The sequence below is a fragment of the Desmodus rotundus genome, chromosome 13 (genome assembly GCF_022682495.2).
Source record: "Desmodus rotundus isolate HL8 chromosome 13, HLdesRot8A.1, whole genome shotgun sequence".
Taxonomy (NCBI): Eukaryota; Metazoa; Chordata; class Mammalia; order Chiroptera; family Phyllostomidae; genus Desmodus; species Desmodus rotundus.
In genome coordinates, this window is record NC_071399.1 from 76,454,833 (window position 1) to 76,469,138 (window position 14,306).

Below are 14,306 nucleotides of genomic sequence, written 5' to 3' on the forward strand. Positions count from 1 at the left end.
CCTTTTGTGATAATTGGGGGGAAGGGTATATTACCATCAGGAATGGTCTACTTTAACTTTTTTTTTTCTTTTCTTTCTTTTCTCTTTTTTTTTTAAATCAAGGAACATTGTATTGTTTCTTTTTTTTATCATTACTTTTTTTTCTTTTCTTTTCTTTTCAAGAGACCATTCCACTTTATTTTAAACATCTGAATGCATAAGAAGGGAGTCATATGCAAAGCAGTCATACACCATTATCAATGAAACCCATATGGTAAAATACATACACAAGTCCAACAAAAGGCTAATACATAGTAAAGCCTAAGCATACTACTATGTAATAATATGAATACATACTTGGAGATTTTAGTTAGAGTACTATGTTATCTATTCATTTTTGAAAACATTCATTAAGATTTTAAATGCAAATTCATTCCTTATTTGGAGTAAAACAAAATCCTCTAAGTTATAACAAGTATTGGTCATAAGTTTTCAGACCTATTCATTAAATTACAAAGAACCCAAAGAATTCCATAATGTTCAGTAGAAGTTTGTAATAAAAACATTGCATGTTTCTAGTATGTCTTTAGCAATTGTTTACTGAAATAAAATGCAAACATCAATCTTTCAAAATACAGGATCAGAAGGTAGTTTTCTTCTCTTTTGTCTATTTGTGAAATCCATCTCCATCACATTTACCAAAAATTGTTTTTACAAATATGTAAAAGTACATTAGATAATACTAATGAAACACAGGTAGAGTTCTAGCATATGTAGATCAATGATCAGTCAAATCATCTTCTCCAAGAACGAGATTCATTGTCCTCTTCCTCTTCATCATCATCTTGAAGTAATGAGTCATCCACCATAGACTCTTCCTGAAACTTTAGGTTAAAATGCATTTAGGAATTTACACACACACAAAAAAAAAAAGAAAAAAAAAGAAAAAGGTGATACTTTTAAATACACATTTCTCCCAACAGAGTCGAATACAAAAGGTATTTCTAAAGCTAGAACATTCAAGAAACAAAGAAAAGCAACCTTTGCGGACTCAATGGTTTCTCTACAGTATCTATTCTTGTTTGCATCATACAAGCACTAAATTATCATCAAAGTAAGCCTCTGTACATGTCGTGTCCCCTGCCTCTCTTTACCAAATGACGCTATCTGCTGCAGAACATTGCTTAGAATATATTTTTTTTTAAAGAAAACATCAGTAAGTCTTCTCTGACTTACCCTAACGCTAGACACTAAATCAACCAAAAAATTATATAAAAATCTAACCAGATTTTCTACTGTATGTAAACAAACATTTTCTTTATAGCATTCCTTTCTTTTTTCTATTCCTTTCATAAGACCTTCTTGGACTGCTTTTCAAACTTTTCAAAATACCTAATACCAGGAGCTCTCCTGCTTTGCTCCCCATTCAATTCAAACTCATGGAAGGACAAAGGTATAATCTAAAATATAAAATGACAAATCATGTATGTGAGTTTCAAAACACACAATTTATTCTTGCATTTGACTATGGAGATGTGGAAGATGTGTAACAGCCTTGAATGCTCTTCAAAGTGAAGTGACACTATGAAAATCTAAATATAAAACATGGATTCCTTCAGTGTCCCTACCTTACCTTTATTTCTTAACTTCCTCAACTGTTTCCTATAGCTTATTAATGATTAAACAATACAGAGTTGCTTATTTTTAATATTGGGTTGTTCAAAGGGCTCCCTATTCTTTATGCTCACAAGTCTAAGTCATCAGACTAACTGCTGTACTCAAGAAAAATGTAATCTTCCACACCGACCCTCCGCTCAAATATCCTCTCAACTGTACTTCCCATCTCAGTTCTCGGTTATGGAAAGCTTTATCATCCCTTAGGGTTCAGCTCCACTGTTAGCAACTCCTTCAAGATTCTTCTGGATGGAAATAATCACTCTTTTGGATTCCGGCGGCATATTGTTCAAATCTCTATTCAGCATATCAGTGTGCCTTTTATTATAATTAGTTTCTTATATGTCCGTTACCACCATCCCCCTTTCCAGATTATAAGCTCCTTGATGATAGGGACCGTGTCTTATTCATTTTTATGCCTATCACAGTATCTACAATATAGCAGCCATTCATTCTAGTGAACTAAAACAGTATGAATTAAAATAAAAGATACCTGAAAGATTAATAAAGCAATTGAGCATACTCTAAAACTTGAAATATTATAAGTTCCTGTGGATAAAAATCTACTGAATAATTATTTTCTTCTAACAGTAAATGAAAACTGAGTATGGGTAATTTTAATATATTCTTTTTGAATTAGCAATCCACAGATTTCATTAATCCAGAAAACATAAAGTTGTCTGCATTTATCTGATATCCCTACCTGAAACATGGCTCAGAAATAAGTTTTATGTTAAAATTATAGCCAAAAATACATTTTATATAAAAATGTGAACATTTAAGGACAACTAAGTGAAAAAAACAAACATACTTCCTCTTCATCAGGTTCAACTTCTTCTGTTTCAACAGCTGAAATATTAGTTATTGGTTTATTCCACGCCAGTTTCAGATCCTGCCCTTTGAAACGAGCTCCATGAACTGCAGCCTAAAATAATTAAGACATGGGAATATAAATAATTAATAATTTCTGAAGAAAAAAATAAAATGTTATAGAACCCAATATTTAAATTAAATTAGCTAAACACAGTGAAGACAGCTGTCTATTAATTTACTTTCTGGTTATTCTCTACTTACTATATATTATAAAGTACTTTTTATGGTTATTTCTAACATCAGCCTAGTGACTGGAAATTCCTTTACAAAGAAAACAAGAACAATTTCTCGTAGTTGATTAGAGTGAATTCACTATTGGCCACTGTTTGACTAGAAGACTATGTCTACATGTTTACAATACAATGATAATTGCCATTCAAGGCAACAGTCTCAAAATACTTCAAGATGCTGAATCAAAGTCTAAATGAGAATCAATAGGCTAACTGTTGTTCACTGCATTTTAATTCTTGTTAATTTACAAATGGCATATACAGTAACTATAATTAGAAAACTTTAACAGAATTATAATTTTTCATGTACAAAATATCACATTTTTAAGTTACATCACATGATCACAAAGTATTTGATATTATCACTGTTATAAAATATAAGCATTTCAAATCCTGAACTTTTCTCTTACAAACTGAAGTACTCTCTACAAAGCTTTCAGAATTGCCTATCGAAGAAACTTAGTAAAGTCTAAGTATTTGCCACATTAAGTGGCTGCTTTGGACATTGTGCAAATTGAAGTAACATGGACTAATATAAATCAAAGCAAGCAACAAAATGAAACAGCACAATCTCAAAGTACAGCATAATGTGAAATGTAAAAACAACTACATGTTCAATGATCTGACCATGAGTAGTGTGATATTAAAGTCCCCAGGTATGAATTTTAAATCTGTACATATAAATTTATGATGAATTTAAAAGATTCCATGCCTATTAAAATGTAGCTCAGCAGTCTTTAGTCCAGTCTTCTCACAATGTCACATAACTAAATTGTTTTAAGTACTTAATATATAAGAGTTAAGTTCAGAAACAACTTATAATTTTTTAAGCTGTAACTACTACATAAATAAAAATATATTATTGTAAGCAATTCCAATGGTCTCATGCAAAATGTCTACTCATAAAACTCATCATCCAGCTAAAAAAGCAAAAAGTGTTGGTGACATTTTTTAGAAGTTCTTGACAAAAATTTCTGATGACCTAATATTGTAAATTTCCATATTCAGCATATGCTTCTTCAAATTTATAAGGTAAGTCTACAAATCTCTAAAGTTTTAACTTTAAAATTATCTACAGGATGATTTTCAAAGCTAGGTATGTTTAGCTTTTTATTAACTGTTCCACTAGAAACTTGGCCATTTTACTGTGTAAATTTTTTAAATAACTGGGTTCTTGCCTTTTGAAGATATAAACTTATTTCGGGTAACCTATAACATAAAATCTCTTGCTAAATTTATGTTTTTCCATTACTATTTATCCCCCTTATTTCCCTTCCCCAGTATAAAATCTTTAAAATTTAAAAATTTCTTCTGCAACTCACCCATTTTATTTTTTAAAACTTTCAAGTCACATGAAAGAAAAACATAATCCATAATTACTCCACCCTTAAGTGTAACCGCCATTCAATGAAGAGTTTGTAAAAAAGTCCTACATACATACTAAAAGGGTTTGCATACAAACATGTATGATACATACGTGGAAACATACTTTACCGGTTTTACAACCTCCTTTTTATATTATTAACCCATGTTTTTCATAGACCCTTTCCCTATATCCATACATCACTTTTCTTGAAGGGCTACACACACAGTTATTTATCATATTTAAACAGATTTCTTGAATAGAGTTTTGTCTTATTTGACAGATTTTTTTTCTCGTCAACATTTTCTTCATATGCATGTTTTTCTTCAAGGAGGAAGGGTTGTTGCTGTTTTTGCCACAAAGAAGTTTTAAATTTTCATAAACTGAAACTTATCAACATTTATCTTACTGGCTTCAAGATACTCTGCCAGGCCGTAAAAAGCTCTCTCCACACTAAGATTATTTTCAGAAATCCTGAGTTTTTACTAGTCTTAGGTATTAAACAAAATTTATTCAATTTGAATTTAGTTTGATATAAAAAAATAAAGACATATGTCTTATTTTTTCCAGTTTCCCAACATTATTTACTGAATAATTTGTTTTATTCCCTGATTTAAATATAACATCTCCTTCGTTATTTGCTAAAATTCTTGTATTTACTTATTAGGTCTATTACTAGACTCTATTTTGTTCTATTACCACCCTATTCCTATATTAATTATTTCATAATAAATTCAATTATCATTCCTCATCCTTTTCAGAATGTTCTTGGTTATTGTAATGCTATTGTGTCTTCATGGCTTTTTATTTTTTAGTTTTTCTTAAAGATTTTATTTATTTATTTTTAGAGAGAGGAAAGGAAGGAGAAAGAGAGGGAGAGTAACACTGATTGGCTGCCTCTTGCACACCCCCGGCTGAGCACCTGGCCCACAACCCAGGCATGTGCCCTGACAGGGAATTGTACCAGTGATCTTTTGGTTTGCGGGTCGATGCTTAACCCACTTAGCCATACCAGTCAGGGTGACCTTTGGAATCTTTTGGCTACATCCGGTATCATGCTGTCTTAATTATTGTCACTTATAAACTAGATGAATGCTTTTCATAGTGTGAAGCATACTATGGCAGTTATTTCAAAGTTCTGCAAGCATTTTATTAAAATGTACTTTAAAAATAAACTTTGTGCCCTGGCTGGTGTAGCTCAGTGGATTGAGTGTGGGCTGCAAACCAAAGGGTTGCCAGTTTGATTCCCAATAAGGATACATGCCTGGGTTTCAGGCCAGGTCCCCAGTAGGAGGCATGGGAGAGGCAACCACACATTGATATTTCTCTCCCTTTTTCTCACTTCCCCTCTCTCTAAAAATAAATAAACTCTTTAAAATAAAAATAAACTTTGTAACTATAAAATTTTAATCAAGAATTATGTTTAAACATATTCATTCTATAGGGTATCTATCTGAGCAAACAAAGGTTGTAGTAATCATAAAGGTAAGCGTGGGACTAAATGTAAAAATACAGAAAATGTAATACTAAATGTAGCCCTGGCTGGTGAAGTTCAGTGGATTGAGTACCCTCCTGGAAACCAAACTATCACTGGTTTGATTCCTGGTCAGGGCACACGCCTGGTTTGCAGGCCAGGTTTCCCAGAAGGGGGCATGTGAGAGGCAACCACACATTGGTGTTTCTTTCCCTCTCTTTCTCCCTACCTTACCCTCTCTCTAAAAATAAACAAATCAATTAAAAAAAAATACTAAATGTGAAGTGTAATAAAAAAATAAAATTTAAGAAATACACAAAATAAGAAAGAAAAGTGAAGGAAATAACCTCAGATGGAGATAAAACTAAACAGAAGAAAAAGGAAAAAAACCCCAACCATATTTCTATAAATACACAAAATCATAATAAAATCCATTTAGATAAAAAAAATTTTTTATCTCTACAGCTTTTAATAGAACAAGAATCATTTGCATGTTCTTATTCTACCTTAATTTTAAAAGCCAGCATCATATATAATACTAAAAACACTAGCAGTGACATCATTCATCATTTTCATTCATTTCATGAGCATGAAAATGACATTTCAAGACACTATTACTAATGTTTAAAATTTTCTAAAAATACTAACAAATAACAAAAAGTAAGTGTATAAATACAAAGTTGAAAGTAGAAAATATAATGAAAGAAAAGATCTCATTTAAAATGGCAAAATATAATTACCTATGTAAAGAAAATCTTTAAATGCTCTAAGACGACTAAAATAAAAATGACTGAAAAACTTGAAATACATTGATGTTCCAGAGGAAGATTTAGTATTATTAAGAAGTTAATTCTCCCCTAAGTTAGTCTATCTTTTTGGAACCAGGTAAGTTTATTCTGAAGCTCATATAAAAAGTAAACATGTAAAATCCACCAGAAGATTCAGAAAATAAATAGTAATTGGGCATTAAAGGGAATCCAAATAGTCCTGACAAACTGTTAAAATATGTTATAAAGTCAGTTTAATTACGAGTAAGAGGCACATGAGCAGAAAACTAATAGAAGAGTCCAAAACATGCCCAAATAAACATATTAAGACATTTTTATGTACTAAGGAAAACCAGCTTTACTCAATGAAATCAAAGAAGGCTTCATTTTACTCCTTATACCAAATAATTTTCTTATGAAGTTTTTTAAAAAAATGAACGTAAAACTGAAGAACAAAAAAAAGGGAAAAAGAAAATTATTAAAGGACTAAGGAAAAATGCTTATCATTTCGGATTGGTGAAAGCCTTCCAAACTATAGAAAAAAATTAAATAAACAACTCACTATTATTTCATGGCAAACTATAGCACAAATGAAAATTCATAAAAATGTTTCTGACTTATGTGCTAATTTTCTAGTATATAAAATGCCCCCACAATCTGCTCAGGAAAAAAATCAGTAGAATATATAACTCATCAAGATGATAGGCAAGTGACATTAATGACTGAGGGAAACAGAAATAAATAGCATTTCAACAAATGTGAAAACTGTTCAACTTCAATAAAGAGAAAAGTGAATTAAAACTGAAATGAGTTGGTATTTTACAAAAATAAAACTGTTTTATATGTAACTGTGACTTACATACCCATGGACTTTTTTAAGTAAGAAAATTGGTAAAACTACTATGTATAGTACACACTATGGCAAGAGTATGGAGAAAAGGCACTCAAACATATTTGGTGACTTTGTTCAGTAAGTTAAAAATATTAATGTTTATAAAAACATACCTTTGGTGGGTAAGCAAGTATGGTACAACCTTGTATGGAGGGCAATTTCAGAACTGTCCATAAAACATTTAAATGCACATATCCTTCCACCCAGCAGTAAGGTACCAAAAACATATCCTATAATCATATTCACAGATGTACAGATAAATATGCACTGAGAGTATTTTCACTGCTGTACAGTAAGAGAATAAAAACAAAGCCTGCCAATACAGCTGATTACATCTGGTGCATCCATATAATGAAATACGTATGCAATAACGAAGAAATAAGGCAGCTCTTAACATGAAATTATCTGAGGATAGACTGGTATTGTGTAAAAAGTCAAGGTAAAGAACACTGCACATACGCTATCATCTCTGTGAGGAAAAGATGTATTCTCGTAGATTCATAGGCTCAGTATGAAAATATAAACAAACAAAAAAACCCACCTAAAAATATTTGTAATCCCTGGGCAGGGAGAGAACTAAGGGTAAGGATGAGAAGACGATTTACTTCTTATTCCACAACCTTTGGAGTTCTTATGTCATGAACATGTATTGTCTATCCAAAAAATAAACTAATTAATTTTAAAAACAAAATTTAAAGCTATATTTTAAAGTAGAAAAAAAACCTCAAATGTGTAAACCAGCAACCTTTAACACAATGAACATTATCAATAAATTAATGTATGCTGTCAAAATTCAATAATTTTTAAACATTTGTACAATCTCTACTTTACTGAACCGTGTTTTGAAACTGAAAAGGAATTTGTTTGAAAAGCGTTGTTAATTCCTCATCTAATTACTATATAAAGCACAACTACAGCCATAACAATAAGTCAGAAAAACTAGAGGATCGTCATCTAAACTTCTTCCCAATTTAAAATTTTTACATTCATTAAAACAGTCGCAATGCCTACAAATACATGCCTGCAGTATGTATTAATGCAGTATATAATTAATTAATGAACCATAAGGAAAAGAACTCAGAAATATTAAACTTTTCTTCTCAGCAATCATATTATCTGTGGTAAAGGTGGTATCTTTATTTTCAGACATATATAGAGCACATAACTAATTATGTTCGTGTCAGTGAAATGCTGTTTTCAGCATGAAAAAAGGAGACACAGGTAAGAAGACCCTTGTGATTATGCAAGTACAGTAAAAACCATATAATCCAGAATTAACTGGCAAGTATTAGACCAAGTTCTTATTCTTTCTTCCTACCTCTATATGTGTACATGTATGTGTGCATGTGTGTACAAACCTTATAGTTTAGAATTAAATGGAAAATATCAGCTTGAATTTTCTTTATACACGTGTATATGTGTGTGAATATGTGTGTGTACATGTGTTCATGAATGTATGTATATACTTTCTACTCCCAGCTCTGACCACTGGAAAGGATTGTGACTGTAACATACTCAGTAGTCATGAATACCCCTAGTACACAGACTATGATCTCTAAATACCTTTGCTCAGTTAAAAAAAATCAGAGCTCCTTAGAAAAATAGCCAATCCCCAGGACTGGAAGAGAAAATGAGTAAGATGAACCCAGAACACCTTTTCATACAAAAAGGAAAGATACTATCATAATCCATGAGGGTCCTGTCAGAAGGACCCTCATACCAGCTACTTATACCAGCTACTGACCAAAAGTTGGACAATATATAAATAACTGAGAGAAATGAATCAATACTCATGAAATATTTTGACCTATGAGTTCATGATTGTACGATACCAATCAAGCTACCTCAAAATATGAACCATATTCTGGATCCTTAAACAAAGTGAATTAAAAAAAAGAAGAAGAAGAAAATTGGGGAATGTAAACCCTGATGGATATTTAATAATTCCTAGGAAACATCAATCATTTTTAGGTGTAATAATAGTAATGAGTTGTATGTTTTTAAGGCTCTAACATTGAGAGACACACTGAAATGTTTACAGATGAAATGATATCACCAAGAATGGCTCCAAAATAAGGACAGGAGTATTGTAGTGGGTGAGTTATGGACAAAATAAGATGGGCTGTGTGGGGGTAATTGCTGAGACTCTATGATGAGCATAAGGGATTCATTTCAAAATTCTAATTTCTATACTATGAAATGTAAAGAATAAGTGTTTAAAAGCTAAAGCACTTTATTCACAGGCTTTGCTCTAGTCCTCTGCCTATTTATTCTTGTACATCATCATTCGAAGTTTGAAGCAAATTAAAAACTAAGGAAGCAGGCATATGTACAACAGAAGGGGGAAAAGGCTAAAGATTTGAGAAATGACGGAGGAAGGAAAAGGATGAAAAGTAGTTATGAGGCATGTTCAGTATCTTACATGGAAAATGGTTCTGGAAATAATTAGCATTTGGAAAAAAAAGGGGTTAAGCAAAATTAAACAGATGTTTTTACCTTCTGCCTTTTCAAGTTGCTTAGATTGTGAATCTAAATGAAATACACAAAATATAGCTTTTCACAAACTTATCTAACAAGACAATCCTTTGTTAGGGGAGCTCTTGCAGAACCAGTGTTCTGTAAAAACTGTGAGAAAACTGACCTAAGGTCAGAAGAGTTAAAGCTGCAATCCCATCCTAGTGTACCTTACATTTTTAGTAAACATAATGATTAAAACTAATCTATAAAAGAAAGCTAAAACCATGTTTATTAATGTTTGTAATAACCACAGTATACAATGTTTAGGCAGAAATTACACTAAAGGACCACAAATTAAAAAAAGAAAGGTAAAATCAAATTTTTAGAACTTACAGGGAAAGACCTCTTTCCATTCCTTAAACTCTGGAGTCCAAGCTACATGGCCACTTTCCAACAAGCTTTAGACGTAGATTTACTAATTCTGGTAGCACAGTGCTTATCATATAGCAGCACTTAAAAGTAAATCAGTAAAAACATACACAAAAGACTCTTAGGTATATGATCTGATTTCTCTTGATTGAATCCACTTACACATATTGTTCTTGCTATTAATTTACTATTTATTCAGTCAGCCCCATCAATTATTAGCTATTATTACATTATTCTCTATGAACCCAATTTTGTATTTCTAACTTCAGGTCTAAAGAATACAAGTTTTGAAATTATTTGCTCTTTCTTGTCTCTCTTCAGTTTCCAATCATTTCTCTTTCTGGGGGGAAAAATGCACAATAATAATTATAGCTAACATTAAGAGGATTTACTATGTCCCAAGTATTGTTCTAAGTACTTCATAAGTTGTGAATTAGTGAATCCTCACAACCTCTGGGAGTTGAGGCATAAGTGTAAAAAATATACTAGTAGAACAAGATTATTTTTCCTTTTGAAATAAAAAGCTATACATCACTTTGGGTTTGAGACTGATTTGTATGGAACAGAAAATTAACTGTCCTTTTCTAAAACTGGATCCTTGTATCTTACAAAGGTATAGGAACAATTCAGAGTAGGAACAATAACATTCTAACCAGTCATGGGAAGAGACTACTTTTTTGTCTTGTTTGGATACTAATCTGTCTTTAGTACATGGGGTGGTGATAGGAAAAAGGAAAATAAAGCAGTAGGAACCATCTTCTAACTAGAAAGAATCAAACCATAACCATCTTGGCCTAAAGCTAAAAGTGTTGTGTTTATTATATTATTATTCCTTAAAATATTTTGGTCTTTTTCCTAGGTAAAATTTCTCACTTTTCAGTAATATTTGAATGTCTTAATTAACTTATTCCTGTACTTTCAATTTGAAATATTTTGCATCTATTGATTACAGAAAATAGAGAGACATTCATTCATTCATCTACAATGGTTCAGAAAATAAAAATAAAATATTAGAAAATAAACATTAGCAAAGGCTGACAAATTTCTTGAGGTCTATCCTTTATCTTGACTTTATATCCTCCTACATTTTTATATTAAAATTTTACGAGTGACGATAAATGCAATCTTTTTTGTACTTTTTAAGCATTCTTCCATGACAAAATTAAAAATCAGCACTCCTATGTCAAATATACCAATTTTTCAATTTCTGAACTTAATGTTCCCTGAAATCCAGAAGTTAAAAAATCAGTGCTTTAGCCTGTACTCTGCCTGTATAAGCTTCAATTGAGTTTCCTATTCTCTTCTAAAATAGAATGTTACAAAATTTAAAGAAATGTTACATCTTAAGAAAATGTTTATGGTTTAACAACTTCTATAACTTAATTCCAAGTGTTTAACACACCAACGGCAGTTTCTCCTTTTAGCCTGTTCAGTAAATCCAACTAAAATGGTTATTTATCCTGAAAAGATAACTTTCATTATATCTAACTTAAGCTATTTTATCACTTAACTCACAGTTAAAATCTTTCTTACACACATTAATCCCTGGTCTTTTGAATTGACTGCTATTCGTTTGGAAAATAAATATTGAATAAATTTATACATCTGAGGTGGAAAAATTAAGACTCAAGAAAGAAGGTAAATGTCAATAGGTCTTAGCAACAGCAAAACCTCCAAAAATTACTAAAGAGGCAAGAGGTTTATTTTCCCCCTCATTAGCCATAGAAGTAAGCAGAACGAAGTAATACATATATTTTTAAAGTTGTTACTAAATCCAAAAACTTGGTAATACATTTTCTAACCATGTATACAATAACTAACAACTTCCTAAAAAATAAAACAGAACTCAAGTACCTAACATTATTATACTGAAAATTATCACGGAAGCCATCATTTAAAGGAAGCTTATTCTTAACTTGTATTCACCAATACCTTTGAGGGAAAACTTGATCAAATATCTACTTTTCCAATATAACATTTACATATAAGTTTGTAAGAAAGTTTTAAACTCTTATCAATTATAAATTACAAGTTTTTATTTTCACAAAAGATCATCAAATAAGAGTCAAAACTATATTTATTAAAACAAAAGTTTAGAATAAGGAATTCCTAATCTATAAAACCATCCACTTACCCACCCCACTAACCTAGAAACTAGGTTATTCCAGGGCTCAGCTGAACACTTTTCTGCGACTTATGAGACCCACTGTCTTTAATTGGTTACAATGTCCCAAGAGCAACTCCTACCAGGTAAGCTCCAGCAATGTACCACTGTGCTGGCAGGAGATACAAAAAGGATAAATCAATCTTTAGAAGGTTTTCTAAAACTTATTTACCCCACAATCAACTTAAAACTTCTGAAAACCAACAAACTCTTCCATTCACATTATGTTAACCAATTTGGAACATTAACTGCATTTTGCCAAGGACAAAATGATACATCTATTTTTCTACAATCCTAAACAAAGAACACACAAAGCTTAAATGGTTCCTATAAATCCCCCACACCTCATACCCATTTTTCATTTTTTGATCTTTTAAACCCAGAAGAAAGACAAGGCTGCATATACTCTGTGGTCATTCTTTGGAAAGACAATTCAACATGTAAATAGTTTAAGACAACAATACTGAAAGGACCCTAAAAAGCTAGAGCTTTATACTATGTCTTGGGCAAAAAAGTTGTAGAGGCATAGTTGGGCATATGCTGAGCTAGGGACAATTCCTTAGGGTTTAGGCAACTGGGACTAGGAAGCAGCAGATACGAATGGTTAAGAAGGGCAGCCATGAAGATTCTACCTCGGCTTCTACCTTATCCCTCACCATTCAGTCTGACAAAGACGACTGGGCCATCTGAGAAAAATGATAATGGAAAGTGGGGTGACCTTATCTCCTGTGAAAGAGAAAGGAAGCAGAATTCCTGGTGTCTCAAGAATATAACTTGACAGTGACTATAAATTCTTTTATAAATTATTTCATGTTATACATAGCCTAACTGCTTTAAGACATTCTTTGAGGCCATGAATTCTACTTCATATTTTCTATCTATTGCCAAAATGTAGTTATTTGGTAAGTTAAAAAAAATTCATTTACATTAAAACTTAAAAGCAAGATTTGTACATTTAAATCCGAGTCTTCAATAAGTCAGAGTATTTGTAATACTTACTGCTTCAGCTTCTGCTCTCGTCTTGAATGTAATTACTGCGTGAAGTGAAGAGTCATCAATCTGACAATCTTCAATTTCACCATATTGCTTTAAATTAAAAACAAGTATTTCCTCCAAATAAATATTTTGAAATAGCCAAAATCCTAATGGTTTTTAAAATATTTAAATATAAATAAATATAATCCAGAGCATATAACAATTTATCATGATTAACAAAAATAATGATGAATAATTCATTTTAGTACTTGATACTGTAAGATAAGGGGTGGTCCTATCTTCCAAATACAATTTACTTTATTTTACAATTTAATTGACTATACTTTCTAGAATTGAGGAAAGTTATACTTAATTGAACTATTCTTTAAATAAAGGAAACAATGATCAAAGACAGCTTCCTTACTGTCTTTCCTTTTATACTCATTAGTCTGACCTCAGAATATGCTAAATTCTCTCTAAAGCATAGTATTTAATCCTCAGAATATTCCAAGGTTTTTGGGGGTTTTCTGTATCATTTCCAATTTAAAGATGGGGGTAACAAAGACTAAGAACTTAAGTGATTTCCCCAAAATAATAAAGTTAGTTACCAGGCTAAAAGTCCGGGTCCTTTGATTCAACAATTTAACACCAACTGATCCTGCTTTCAACTTTTACTATAGACTTCGCTAGACCATACATACACATACACTCTTTTAAGACATTTAAAAGCTAAACATATGAAATTTTGCTTGTTTTGTTAGGTTTTATTTTTTACACGGAGAATTTTTCTACAAACAGCAACTTTATCTTTATCATATAAAATTCTATTTCTTTATATATCATTAATACCTTCCTTCTTTCTTACCCCAAAATCAAATTATAAACACAATCTCATTAAATGCATACACACACTCCATACGGAAAAGTTCTGTAGAGCATAATAAAGACAACGGACTCTAGAATCAGTCAGAACCCAGCTCTGTCAGTTACTAGCTATGTACACTTGAGTAAGTTACTGAATCTCCTTAT

The 14,306-nt window shown here is 31.5% G+C and overlaps 1 protein-coding gene across 12 annotated transcripts in view; it reads right to left on the reverse strand.

Moving 5' to 3' along the window:
- RBM26 (RNA binding motif protein 26) overlaps positions 1 to 14,306 on the reverse strand; it is an 81,055-nt gene that overhangs the window by 8,149 nt on the left and 58,600 nt on the right. For 11 of the 12 annotated variants that reach the window (XM_024568920.3, XM_024568910.3, XM_024568878.3 and 8 more), the window contains 3 exons: positions 13,302 to 13,388; positions 2,465 to 2,578; positions 129 to 863 (listed from right to left, as the gene is read on the reverse strand). In XM_024568920.3, coding sequence (XP_024424688.1) covers positions 774 to 863; positions 2,465 to 2,578; positions 13,302 to 13,388 — 291 coding nt within the window. In that variant the 3' untranslated portion in view covers positions 129 to 773. Of the gene's footprint in view, positions 1 to 128; positions 864 to 2,464; positions 2,579 to 13,301; positions 13,389 to 14,306 lie in introns of those variants that run through there. The other variant, XM_045201553.3, reaches the window with a different exon arrangement.